Raw genomic sequence first — 14,460 nt, 5'->3', positions numbered from 1 at the left:
AAGCGTTTGATAGATGGACAGGACCAAAAAGCGTGAGACAGGGTTCCCACTGCTACCTTACATCGTCCACATACTGACCTCCTTAACCCAGCGGGTAATCACTGCCTGCAATGCTGGTGCTCCTTGCTTACCTCCACCATGAAGCACAAATAGGCGATCAGTCTTCTGAACAGTCTTAGTCACCTCCAAGTAGTGCAGTAAATAATGTTTGATGTCCAAGGAACACAAAAAGTGGTACTCAGCTTCATCACTGTTCTTATCCAAGGCAGGCAGAGAAATGGATTGATTCAAATGAAAGCCCGAAACTATTTAAGGCAAAAAGGAAGGCACAGTCAGAAGCTGAACCATACCCAGAGTCATACAGAGAAAAGGCTCATGGCAGGAAAGAGCCTGCAGCTCAGAGTCCCAACCAGCCGAACAGACTGTTACCAGAAAAATTGTCTTCAAAGTAAGCAGCTGCAAGGAAAGAGTATGCAACGGTTGAAAAGTCACACCTGCCAAGAACTCAAGGACCAAGTTAAGATCCTACAAAGGCACAGAAGCCACAGCGGGGGGAGAAGAAGTTTAACTCTCCGCAAGAAACAGGACACGTCCAGATGGAAGACAAAGGCCCGCCATTGACTCTTCCCCTGTAACAAGTTAGTGCCACAACTTGAAGCTTCAAGGGATTAAGGGTCAAACCCTTGAGCAAGCCACCCTTTAAAAACTTCCAAAATCAAAGGTATAGTCACCTTGAGCGGCTGAGTCCTCGCTTAGAACACAAGGCCTCAAAGACCCTTCAAACTCTTAACATAAGCTAGAGAACAACAACATTTCTGGGCCCGAAGAAGAGTGGAAATTACAGAAGGCGAATAACTGCGCTTCAACAGCCAAGCCCTTTCAATGGCCAAACCGTAAGTCAGATCCTCTTGCAAAATGGGTCCCTGATGTAACAGATCAGACAGAGATGGCAGCGGGAAGGGACTGCCCACCAGAAGTGTCTGTAGATCAGCATACTATGGCCTTTGAGCCCAATCTGGAAAGGACGGTGTTGGTTTGACTTGCAATCCGGGAATGCATACAGTAGGGTGCCATGTGGCCACTCCTGAACAAGTGTGTCTATGCCCATCACTTTTGAGTCCTGCCTGCGACTGAAGCAGCATGGAACTTTTGTGTTGTTGAAATTTGATAACAAGTCTAGATCCCGTAGTCCCCAGAGGTCCACCAGGAGCTGAAAGGCCTCATCTGCCAGCTCCCATTCTCCTGGGTCCAAGCTTCTCCTGCTGAGGAAATTGGCTCAGATATTGTCCTTTACAGCAATGTGAGGGGAAGATATGCTTAGGAGATGCTGCTCCGCCCATACCATGAGCGCATCTATCTCCTCAGACACCGGTTGACTCTTGGTTCCACCCTGATTGATGTAAGCCACCGGTGTTGCATTGTTAGACATTATCTGGGCCACCCGAGCCTCTAGCTGCTCTGCGAACCATAGGCACCCCAACTGAACTGCTTGTGCTTCCAGTCTATTGAAGTCTCACTGCCGCTCCACTACATTGCAGTGCCTTTGCACCACCAACTCTTGACAGGAAGCGACCCAGCCCTGGAGACTCGCATCTGTCGCAAGTACCAATCAATCCGGTGTCATCAGGGAAATTCTGTTCCTGAGATGGTCCATGTATGTACAGCAATTCAATTGGGATTTCACCTCTAATGAAAGGTGCAGCCTCACCGCATAGTTCTGCGATGGCAGACTCCATCGGGAGAGCAAGGTATGCTGAAGAAGGCACATATGTGCCCTCACTCAGGGAATTACTTCTAATGTGGCAGCCATCAACCCCAGGATCTGAAGATAAGACCACGCGGACGAATAGATTTCCACAGAGATAGGATTCACAGCATCAATGAGTGGATCAGACACTCCAGAAAAACACTCTGCCCTGCCTAATATCGAATTGAACTCTGAGATACTACAGGGCCTGAGATGGCTGCAAATTGCTCTTGGCCAGATTTACCACCCAGCCAAGTTCCTATAGTAAGGAAATCACCCTGCAGGAAACATGAAGACTCTCTTCCAATGTCTTGGCTTGAATCAACCAGTCATCCAGATAAGGGTAAACTAGAATGCCCTCCTTGCGAAGGTCCACCGCTACCACTACCATGACTTTGGAAAAGGTCCTGGGTGCTGTGGCTGGTCCAAAAGGCAAGGCCTGAAACTGGTAATGATGATCCAGGATGGCAAATCGGAGGAACCACTGATTTTCCTGCTGGATGGGAATATGCAAATTCACCTCCATCAGATCCAGAGATGTGAGGTACTCCCCTCTGCTTGAACCGCCATTATGACAGAGCACACCATTTCCATCCTGAAATGCGTGACTCGTAGATGTTTGATGATGCCCTTGAGATCCAGTATGGGCTAAAAAGACCCTTCCTTCTTGGGCACAACAAAATAAATGGAATGTTGGCCCATATTTCGCTGAGATTCGTGAATGAGGATCACCGCTTTCAGAATCAACTGTTGTAATGTCACTTCTACTTCTAGAGCATAGCCGTTCCAAACCAATTCAAGAATCCATTGATCAAAGTCCAAGTTTATCACAAGTGGGCCCACTTGTGATAAAACCAGGAAAGATAACCAGCTATCTCCAGCACCATCAGGTGAGCCCACAAACCTTCATTGGGAAGACCGAGGGGCTCCGCCTCCAGAGCCCATATCCTTTCGGACTTCGGGGCAAAAAGACTAAGATATGTGGAAGGATATCTGGAAAGAACTTCCCCTATAAGGCCGAAAACGCCAATAGTCTTGAGAGTGGCCAGTTGCCTGAGAAGATCGGAAAACAGGCTTCTTATCCTCCGGAAAACGTGGGACCTGGGTCTCTCCCATTTACTTGCCATTTTTTCCCAATTCACTGCCAAACAAAAGCAAGCCTTTGAAAGGCAGCATAGTCGGATTGGACTTTGAAAAAGTATCTGCAGACCAGTTTCGCAGCCATAGCTGTCTCCCGGCTGCAATAACTGAAGCAGCTCCTTTAGCAGCTGTGCATACCAAGTCACTGCCTGCATCAACCAAGGCAGCGGCCCCTGGTTCTACCATAGATCCTAAATCGGACCCAATGCCACCAGACTCTTAAAGCCGCAACGTAGCCCGAGCAACCAAGGTACAACAAGAAGCAATTTGCAAGTTCACTGTCACTGCCTCAAAGTCTTGCTTCAGGATAGCCTCAATCCTCCTAACCTGAGCACCCTTCAGAACTGCATCTCCCTCTACCGGGATGGTGGCACGTTTCGTGACAGAACACACCAAGGCATCCATCTTAGGGAAATGCAACTGCTCTCTGGTCTGCTGATCCAAAGGGTACAACCTGCTAAGAAGTATCCTCCTTTAAAGGATGCTTATGGTGCATTCCATTCCAGATCAATCAACTCCTGGATTGCATCCAAGAGGAGGAAGAAACAAGAAGCCTTCTGAAGGGTGACCAGAATAGGATACTTCTTCTGCATCTTCAAGGAGCCAGACCCAGCCACTCCTAGGGTCTTCAGGGTCAGATATCGGACCCAGCAACTCATCTCTCTGAAAAAAACAGAGTTCTATATGGCTCCAAATCTGGGAAATATACCCTTCCTCACCAGGAGAGCCCCCACTGTCATGATCGGTATCATCCTGAGCTACCTGCATTCGTGCTCTGTCAAACCACACTGCGCGATGGCGCTTGACCATGGAGACAGGTATAGGAGCACTCTGAGCACCTGGACCTACCTTAGTAGGAACTGCCACTTCAGCAGACCAGCCCTGTAGAAATGTCTGCAATCCCTGGAAGAATTCCACCTAGGAAAAGGAAGCCGGGTCCATTCCAGGCCCCCATTCAGACTAAGGAGATGGACTATCGTCAGCAAAATCGGAAGGAGGCAAATCTCTCCGAACATCCAGGCAGCACTGACACAGCCATAAAGAAAGCTTTGGCTGAATGGCTCTGATGTGGTAGGCAGCACAGATAGGCACTTAGGTTTCTTTGCCGCGGGTGCCAAGCTATGTGCACAGCCCAATGAAGGCTCACACCTAGCTTTCTGGCGCGTAAAGGCGTGCCTAATATGGATGCACAAAAAATGTGCGTCCACGCCCACACGACTAGGCTGCTCATTCCACTGGACGTCCAAATCGGGCGCACAAGATGTGCATCCAGAAGGAAGAGTGCCCAATTGCATGCACAAATGAAAGGGGGCGCACACTCTGATGCACAAGTGCTCACCAACGGTCTGCAGCATAAGAAAGCACTCAAAAGTACCCTGTGGCCTACCGTGAGCCAAAATGAGAGAAGCCTGGAAGCAGGGCCTGCACTTTCTCCTTAACTCATAGAACTCCCCACACACATAAGCAGGACGGCCGAATGCTAAGGAAACAGACCCTTTTCCTGCTGTCTTCCTATCGCTGACCTTTTTAACTTTAAAAAAAAACAAAACACAAAAAACTTTTACTTGAGCTCAGCCCTCCCTGGCTGAGAGCAGGAATAGGTCCTGGCTACAAGGGAATCGGGCTTAAGCCTTCACCGCTGAGCTTCTCTCAACCTGCAACTGCTAATTGGAAATTTAGGTCCACACCAGTCAAGGCTACCGGCCTGAGGCACTCTACTGAGGGAGAGATTGCACAGTATCACCTCAGGATGCAAGCAGTGCTACATACACGTCTTTTCCAACTTCTTTCTTTTCTCCTTTTTTTTTTTTTTTTACTCCCAAATAATCCCCCGAAAGGAAATGCATGTCCATCTGCTGGAGATGGAGAATACTGGCAGGCTGATGTTGGGGTAGGACTATATAGCCATGACATCAGCTTTTGCTTTGTCTCCATCTGCTGGCAGAGGTGCATAACGCACTCGTTGTGACTGACCTATCTGAATGTTACGGAATACATGCCTAGCCATAAAGCTATACTCAAGTACTATACCCAAACTATTATAACAAGAAACAAAAAATAAAAAATTATACAACTTGTTATGTGTATAGGATGTGAATTGAGTGTGCCTTCATACGATGCCAACCTGTGAGGTTTAGCTATCGTGTATGTGAGCCTTGAATGGCTTCTAAATCATTAGGCACCTCAATATAGGTTTTAAATTTATGGTGGTGTCCACTGGTTTGCGTGCTCTGCAAATGTTTTCTTGGTATTCAAGCCACTGCTTGTATTATACTTGCGTGTGTGTAGTCAATCTTGTGCTGCCGACACCAAGGCGTTTCGGAGGTTGTGCTCCTTCTTCATGGGCTTTGCTTTGACAAGAGAGACCGCGAAAAACACTGTGGCAATTATTGTTGTGGCTGTTCGGATAATCGTGGACTGCGGCGCTGAAGATGCTAGTTGTCATGCTCCGTGTTCTGGACCACGGCTGCCGATACCTGCTCTTCTGGCTAGCGCCTAGCCAGAAGAGCAGGTATCGGCAGGCGCTAGCCAGGTATCTGGCTGGCGCTAGCCAGAAGAGCAGGTATCGGCAGCCGTGGTCCAGAACACGGAGCATGACAACTAGCATCTTCAGCGCCGCAGTCCACGATTATCCGAACAGCCACAACAATAATTGCCACAGTGTTTTTCGCGGTCTCTCTTGTCAAAGCAAAGCCCATGAAGGAGCAGCACAACCTCCGAAACGCCTTGGTGTCGGCAGCACAAGATTGACTACACACACGCAAGTATAATACAAGCAGTGGCTTGAATACCAAGAAAACATTTGCAGAGCACGCAAACCAGTGGACACCACCATAAATTTAAAACCTATATTGAGGTGCCTAATGATTTAGAAGCCATTCAAGGCTCACATACACGATAGCTAAACCTCACAGGTTGGCATCGTATGAAGGCACACTCAATTCACATCCTATACACATAACAAGTTGTATAATTTTTTATTTTTAGCCATAAAGCTAGACATTTTGTTATTAACTTCTTCCACCATTTCACCCAGCACCAGTGTCAGGTTCACTAGTCTGTAGTTACTTGGATCATTCCTGAAACCCTTTTTGAAAATTGGCGTTACTTGCTATTCTCTAGTCCTCAGATATAAAGCCATATTTGAATAATGGATTACAACTTACCAGAAGCTGTTGTGAAATTTTATATTTGAATTCCTTTAGAATTCTGGGGGTGAATATCATCAGGTTCTGGTGATTTGCTACTATTTAGTTTTCTATTTGCTCTAGCACCTCTTCCAGATTTACAGTTAGTGTAGCTGGGTTTAAAAAAAATTTGGATAAGTTCTTGGAGGAGAAGTCCATTACCTGCTATTAATCAAGCTGACTTAGAAAATAGCCACTGCTATTACTAGCATCAGTAGCACGGGATATACTTAGTTTTTGGGTACTTGTAGCCTGGATTGGCCACTGCTGGAAACAGGATGCTGGACTTGATGGACCCTTGATCTGACCCAGTATGGCATGTTCTTATGTTCTGACTTGATGTAATTCCTCTGAAACATCACCCACAAAGAATGGTTCTCAATATCATCTTCAGTAAAAACCAAAGCAAAGAATTTATTCAGTTTATCTGCTCTGGCCTTGAGTGCCTCTTTTCCCAGCCCTGGTCCCACCCTGGTCATTAATGGTACAACTGACTCCCTGGCAGGTTTGTTTTTCATATACTTAAAAATGTTTTTTATTAGCAGCTTTTGCCTCTTTGGCAAGACTTTCCTCAAATTCTCTGTTGACCTGCTTTATTATTATTTTACATTTAATTTGGCAGTGCTTATGTACCTTCCTATTTTCCTCATTAGGATCTGCTTTCTATTTTTTTTTTAAAGATGCCTTTTGGCTATGATGGCCTCTTTCACTACATCATTTAGTCATAATGGCAGATGCTTGCTTTTCTTCTGTTCTTTTTAATTTGTGGAAAATATTTTATCTGGACTTCTAAGATGGTTTTCAAACAGTCTCCATGTCTCATTTATACATTTAACCCTTGCAACTGTTTTTAGTTTTCTTCTAAACTAGTTTCCTTGTGTTATCACAGATTTATTTTTTAAGTTGTATGTTATTTCAGTAGTTTTATTTTCCCAATAATACATTTTGATTGTGTTATGATCACTACTGCCAAGCAGCTCCACAGCCATTACCCCTTACACTAGGATCCTGCAGTTCAGCTCCTCCACCTCATTGGTTCTACTACCAGTAGTTCCATGAAGCAATCATTAATGGTGTCTAGAAATTTGGGGATAAATATTCAGCGCTGAGTGGCTAGTTAAGTTAGGCGGATACCACATATCCGGTTAACTTAACCAGGATATTTATTTATTTATTTTAAGTTTTTCTATACCGGCATTCGCGATGGGTATCTCATCATGTCGGTTTACAATTAACAAGTGAAGAGGTAACAAGAGGTCATAAATAACAATAAATAACAATAAATAACATAAATTATAAAGGTAGTAGTAATAGTAAACAATATACAAGTGAAAGTTAAGAGTTGCAGTTACAATAAAACAAGGGAGTAATATAACTTGGAACAGAGAAAAGAAGCAGGGGTTTTTAACTAGATACATATGATACATATATGCCTATCTATGCATTTGAGGTGATAACGAATTGCCCTAATGCTGTGGAGTTAATTGTTATATTAAGGTAAAGTCAGAGTGACTAGTCAAAGACTGATTAAAGTTCAGTTTAGGTCAGGAAATGACCTAAACTGAACTTTAATCAAACTTTAGTCAGGATATTCAGCGGTGCAACTGCACTGCTAAATATATAGAGTTAGCCGGATATGTAGTACCCGGCTAACTTTACAACTGCCCTATGGCACATCTAGGCTTAGCTGATTAACTTAACTGGCTACCTCTGCTCCTCCCCGGAAGGGCTACCTCCCGCCCCAGGAACACCCCCGACTTACCCAGCTAAATTCTAGCTGGATAAGCCTTTTAAATATGTGGATAAACCATTTAGATGGATAACTTTCCCGTTATCCATCTAAATGGCTTTTGAATATGTACTGCTTAATTTCTCGACATGCCTTGATGAGACATTCAACCAAACAACATTGGGGTAACTGAATCTCCCATTGTTGTGTATATAATGCTAACAAACTGCAAAGCATGGAAAAATCGGTTTCACCATCCTGGTCGGGTTAACTTCCACTATTATACTCTTCACTGTCATGCATGGAATTTCTATCCATAGAGATTGCAGAGTGCAGCTTGTTTCCTGTAGAATCTGTATCTTGTTTGACTACATGTATTCTTAAGATATAGTTCCACACCTTCACCACTCCTAGCTGCTTTGTCATTTTGATATATTTTGTACCCAGGCATCACTGTGTTCCACTGGTTGTCCTTTTTCCACCATGTTTCTAAGATGCCTATCATGTCAATATCGTCATCTAGTGCCATATGCTCCAACTCACTCATTTTATTTATTTATTTTTTTTAAGACTTCGGACCTTTGCATACAGACATCCAAATGTATTCTTCTTCACAATCCACTTACTAGTAATTCATGTAAATTGTAATCTGCTTTATCCACATCCTCAGTGTCAGGAACCCTGAATTCTTCTAATAGTATTCTTTGTGGATATCATGCTCCGAACCATGCGCTCCTCAGTGCCTGCCGGCATTCTTCCATGGTCTAGTTTGAAAGCTGCTCTGTCTCCTTTTTAATTATTAGCACCAGCAGCTGGGATTCATTTTGCTTAAGGAGGAGCCCATCCCACCAATATAGGTTTCCCCCCCACCCCCTTTCCCAATGACTCTGAACCCCTTCCTCCTTGCACCATTCTCTCATCCATGCACTGACACCAGAGAACAGCCTCCCCTCTTGGGTCCTGCGTTCCCAAACTATAAGTCTAGGAATGCAACAATCCATGAGACACAACTTTTATAATCTGACACAGACAGAATTATGCTGTTTTTGGAGGCCAGCTCATTAAGTAACTAAGAACAGCCAAAACACAGCCCATGAGTTAAAAGCTCAACAGGACTCAACTTGTTTCATGCCACACATTAACGACCAAGAAAATGAAAGCTGCTCCCTCCATAGATGACTGCCTGCTGTTCCTTCCCTTCCTTCCTCCCTACTCCCCAATGACCTTTCGAGCAGCAGGAAAACACTTGGCTCTCAATGATGGTCACACAGCACGAGGTGTACATTTCATGGGTAATCGGTACAGCGTTTTCAACACAATGTCCCATACCTGGAAATATCCATGAACGTCAGGGAGCTTGGGACAGGACTGATGTCAAGGAGAACAAGTTCTGAGGGAAGAAATAAAGCCACAGTGGGTTCTTTAACTTCACATAATACAGAGCGTGCCTGAGTATGTGCCATGAACACATCTGCATATTTAAATTCTAATTTTACAAGTTACAGCATTGTTTTATACTCAATTAAGAAATTACAACAACTTAAAAAAAAAGTTACTATCACAAATGTTTCTCTAGAATAATTTAACAGTCCTTCTGCTTCACCTCCACCCTATCCTAACCTTTAGCTGCACTTTCTTTCTCTCCCCTCTCAGCCCTGCAAATTATAACCTTCTAATATTACCAATGTAGCCTGCAGGCCTATTAATAAAGTGGCAATTAGAATCTGTAACCCATCCTTCTCTGGAGACTCACCTTGCCCCGGGCCTCTGCCCACACCTCCACCCCCCAATGCACATGCTTCATGCACCCAGTTCTGTGCTTCCCTCCAAAAGGCTGTACCTAGGCTCATACGTTCGTACATGGGTGTTTGCAGCCATCCCATCAAAAAACAAAACAAAAACTAACAGCCAAAACCAATTCCAAGATTCTAGTGTTCTCATCTCTGCCTGGACAGAGACACCGAGCAAACCTCTCTTTGTGTGACTCATTCATTTCACTGCAAATAGTTAAATCAGAAACTGCTCCTAAGAGTACAGGGACAGAAGCATCAGCTGTTCACCCCAAACCTCAGACTTGGCTGCGGTTTCAACATGCACAGGATTTGTAATTTTGAACTACTTTGAGCCAAAACTTCACACTAGGTATAGCCAGAAAATGTGGTGTGGCAAAAAATGGCTTTTCTCAGCATCTATCAGTTTGGAGATTGCAAATGGCACGCTCTCCAGGAGACCACAGTACATGTTTCTCTCCTCCACAGGATGGATCCCTTTAATGTGCTCTGCCTGACGCTCTCTTAAAAGTCCCTGAGGAGTGTAAACAAACAGAACAGCTTTCCATGCACCACCTTAACACTCAAATACAGAAGGGTTAATGCTACCAACACAACAGTGCATGAAGCTGGCTGTGTGCTTGAAGTACAATCAAGAACCTCTTGACAGCAAATGCTTCTCTTAGACTTGACCCTCTTTTTAATATATCTGGTTTACCATGGCTGTGGGCTTCTGATCTAAGTACAGACATTAACACCTCTTAAACACCACCGGGAGCATTCCTGAAAGGTTTAGCATAGTAACTGAACTGCCAGATCAAAGTCAGCAGCTACAAAAAATACAAAGTCTCATGCAGAAGCCAAATGCTTTACAACTAGCGAAGGCAAAATATTGGCTAAATGTCAACTCGAAAATAAAAAGGAAGTACTTTGCTGCAGTCAGTTTATGATTAAAGTTACTGTATTTAGAGACAAGGTATGGATAGTTTTCATAGATAAGTCACTTGTCTCTACCACAAACATTTTAGTTGTGTAGTGACCAGTTAAATGCTTTCCCCATCTTCAATTCTCCAAACAAAAATGCAAACTATGAGCCTCTCCTTAAACTGGTAGGCAAATCAGATTTGTTTTTTTGGCTACCAATTGTCACCACATTTCTATCACACTGACTTATTAAAGTAAAACTTTTCTTTTTTTTTTTTTTTTTTAGTATTCATGAAAGTTACCAGGCTGACAATATTGGAAAGGGAAGCCATTTGTTTATTCCCAGAACAGGCATATTACTGGCAGTAGCAGGGCCCTGGCTCTAGAGGGAACACCTCTAGGAGTAGGGGAACGCCAGTCTCCAGGCCTGTGCAATCTCTGCCTTCACTGCTCAGACTGCCAATGAGAATCGCAATTCATGCCAAATCGTGATGGCGGTTTTCAATGAGGTGGACAACTGTCAATTAAGAACCCAGACCACCAACCCATTTCACTTAATGCACCAAATGGCTTTCAGATAACAACTTACAGTCACTGCTGACCTAGAGGTAAAAGGCTCTGTATCCTGTTCCAATCTCCTAAGTCATCCAAGACCCCACTGTCAAACAGTCTTCTTGCTGGAAATGATGCACACTGTATCAAAGCTGCTATAAAATATATGTATGTGAGTGGTGGTGGGTGAATATCAGGGGGACAAATTCCATCTCAAGATCTCCTGCCGCATTCATTATAGCCAGGTAGGTAATATCACCTTCTCCGAAACAGTGCACATAAAAAGATCATTTTTTCTGCAAGCAGTGATTTGAGTACCTATGGGAAAAGCCTTTTTTAAAAAATAAAAGGGAACACTAGGCACCGACATTACGTGGGCTTTCAGCGAGCCTAGAGAAACCGTGGGCACAGCACGCCCAGGACAGGGCAGGACCTTACCGTTTGCGGAGGCATAAAGGGCTTTCAGCAGGGAGCCGCTGATCCTGAGTGAGGCCAGCTGGTTCCGCTCACAGTGCAGCACCTCCAGGTTGCAGAGGACGGTGGTGTCCAGCTCCAGGAGCTTGTTGTCCCGCAGGTCCAGCTGGGTCACGTGTGGCAGGAGCTCCGGCTCATCCACCATCAGCTTCTTGATCGTGTTCAACCTGAGGACACAGAGGGGGTAAAAAAAAAAAAAAAATCCACCGTCAGCTCTGTATCTCCCAGGATATGCTGCCCACCACAAAACAAGCAGCAAGGATCAGCCCGACTATCAAGATCTATCCCAAAGAGCTGACGCATTACATCCTTTTGGCTGCTCCTTAAGGCCTTTTTTTATTTTATTTTTTTGCAGGTATCAAAGTTAATTGTTTTTTTCTTTTAAATACATTGTTTTATTAGAACCTAACAAGTGCCATGCTGGGTCAGAGCAAGGGTGCATAAAGCCCAGCATTATCTCAGATAGTAGCCAATCCCTATGGACAAGTGATGGGTCTCCCTGAGCCATATAGTTAAAAATGTATTTATAGATTTTTTTTTTCCCTCCGTGAACTTGCCCAAACCCTTTTTAAACCCCGCTATGATGGTTGCCTTGACCATAACCTACAGCAACCAGTTCCGCAGCTTGACTGGCGAGTTTATTTTTTCACTCAATGGACAATTTGTTTTAAATCTGCTCTCCATTAGCTTACAGGTAGATTTTTTAAAAAAGGTGCGCGGAGAAAATGGGGGTTGCGCGCGCGGCTGGGCCTTGCACGCATTTTACAAGGGGCCCGGCCGCGCACATAACTCCCGTCACGTGCAGAAATGCCGGGCCAAAGGAAAGGGGTGGTCTGGGGGGGAGGGGGGGGAGGGGTGGGGCCATTTGCCGCTGTACCAGGGAAGAGACTGATGGCGTGTGCAAGTTGCTACTGCCCCAATGGAGCAGTAAGCAACGAAATAAAATTTAAAAAATGTAGGAGATAGGGTTTAGGGGGTGGGGAGGAGAGGAGAGGAGAAGGGAGGTTAGGGTAGGGGGTAAGGAAGTTCCCTCCCAATCTGCTCCTTAATTGGAGCGGACTGGGAGAGACCGGGGAAGGACGGGATGCCTCGCCGTGCGAAATTTGCAAAAAACTGTAAATCCCCCCCTCCCCCATGCGCGCGCAGATTACAAGATCCAGCTCGCATGTGCGTGCGGCCCAACGATTTTATAACATGCGCGCGCATGTTATAAAATTGCAGTGCCCACGTGTTCACGCCGGGGCGCAGGCACACCTTTCAAAATCTACCCGTTAGTGTCCTCTAGCACTGGTGTTATTTGAAAGGATAAACATCTGCTCCCTATTTACCTGTTCTACTCCAATCATATTTTTGTAGATTTCAATCATATCCCACCTCCATCTTCTTTTCTCCAATCTGAAGAGGCCTAACCTGTTTAGTCTTTCTTCATAAAGGAGCTATTCCATTCCCTTAACCATTTTGGTTGTCCCTCGCTGTACCTTTTCTAACTTTTCTATATCCTTTTTGAAATGGGGTGATCAGAACAGCCTAATAATAATACTCAAATTACAGCTGGGCTATTGATCTATACAAAGGTGTCTTGATGTTTTCCATTTTATTCTCCATTCCCTGCTGAATGATTCCTAGCATTCTGTTTGCTTTTTTGGTCACCACCACCACACACTGAGCTGAGGATTTCAATGTACTGTCAATAAGGACTCACAGAAAAAGACCAAAGATCCATCCAGTGTGCCCAGAAAGTTTCTTATGGTAGTTTCTGCCATGCTGTGTAGGTTACCCCCATGTTTCTCTTTTACTGGGTGATGAGCCTTCTTGAAAATTCAGACAGTGCTGCTTGTCGTGTATTGCTTATGAACTTGGTCGTTGAAGTAGTCCTGTGCTTTTCCCCTTATGTATGCGTATCAATACCCCAGACCATAAAAAAAGTCAGGGTCCCTTTTTTTTTTTAATCTGAATCCAAAATTCCCCTTTTCCCCCTTCGTTGAAGCGGAGAGCAATGTTGCAGTTGCATCAAAGTTCATTGGTTAAGGGTAGTAATCTCCATACCTTCTGTTAAGGGTAGTAACCACCACACCAGCAAGTTACCCCCATGCACCCTTTCCCTCATTTCTATCCTCTAGCCTTTAGGAAACCCACAGTGTTTATCCCATGCCCCTTTGAATTCTTTGACTGTTTTTGTGTTCCCCACCTCCTCCGGAAGGGCATTCCAGGCATCCACCACCCCATCCGTGAAGAAATACATCCTGATGTTGGTTCTGAGTTTCATTTCATAACCCCTAGTTCTACTGATTTCTTTTCAATGGAAAAGGTTCAAATTTCATGCATCATTAATATCTTTCAGGTATCTAAAGGTCTGTATCATATGTCCCCTGCACCTTCTCTCTTCCAGGGTATACATATTTAGATCCTTCAGCTTCTCCTAATAAGTCTTCCAGTGGAGATCTCCACCCCATTTTGGTCGCCCTTCTCTGGACCGCCTTCATCCTGTCTCTATCTTTTTTGAGATATGGACTCCAGAACTGAACACAGTACTCCAAGTGAGGCCTCACCAACGACCTGTATGAGGGCATTATTTTCTTACTGGTTATTCCTCTCTCCATGCAGCCTAGCATTCTTCTGGTTTTAGCTACTGCTTTGTCATATTCCTTCACCATCTTCAGATCGCCAGACACTAGTACCCCAAGATCCCTCTCTTGGTCCATGCATATCAGCCCTTCACCCCTATCACATACAGCTTTTTTGGATTACCGCATCCCAGATGCACTTCTTAGCATTTAATCCCAGCTGCCAAATCTTCGACCACTCTTCAAGTTTTCTTAAATCATTTTTCATCCTCTCTAGTCTTTCAGGCATGCCCACTCTGTTGCAGATTTTAGTATCATCCACAAATAGACAAACTTTACATTCTATCCTTTCCGCAATGTCGCTCATATTGAA

General features: G+C 44.5%; 1 protein-coding gene across 1 annotated transcript in view; it reads right to left on the bottom strand.

Moving 5' to 3' along the window:
* PHLPP1 (PH domain and leucine rich repeat protein phosphatase 1) overlaps positions 1–14,460 on the bottom strand; it is a 418,300-nt gene that overhangs the window by 98,101 nt on the left and 305,739 nt on the right. Inside the window, exons 7-8 of the mRNA XM_029590299.1 lie at positions 11,488–11,690; positions 9,134–9,194 (exon numbers count right to left, since the gene is read on the bottom strand). Of these exons, the coding sequence (XP_029446159.1) occupies positions 9,134–9,194; positions 11,488–11,690 (264 nt within the window). The remainder of the gene's footprint in view (positions 1–9,133; positions 9,195–11,487; positions 11,691–14,460) is intronic.

This window comes from Rhinatrema bivittatum, chromosome 2, assembly GCF_901001135.1.
Source record: "Rhinatrema bivittatum chromosome 2, aRhiBiv1.1, whole genome shotgun sequence".
NCBI classification, from domain to species: domain Eukaryota; kingdom Metazoa; phylum Chordata; class Amphibia; order Gymnophiona; family Rhinatrematidae; genus Rhinatrema; species Rhinatrema bivittatum.
Note: the sequence above shows the minus strand (reverse complement) of the source record. Positions and strands in the feature narration are given on the sequence as shown.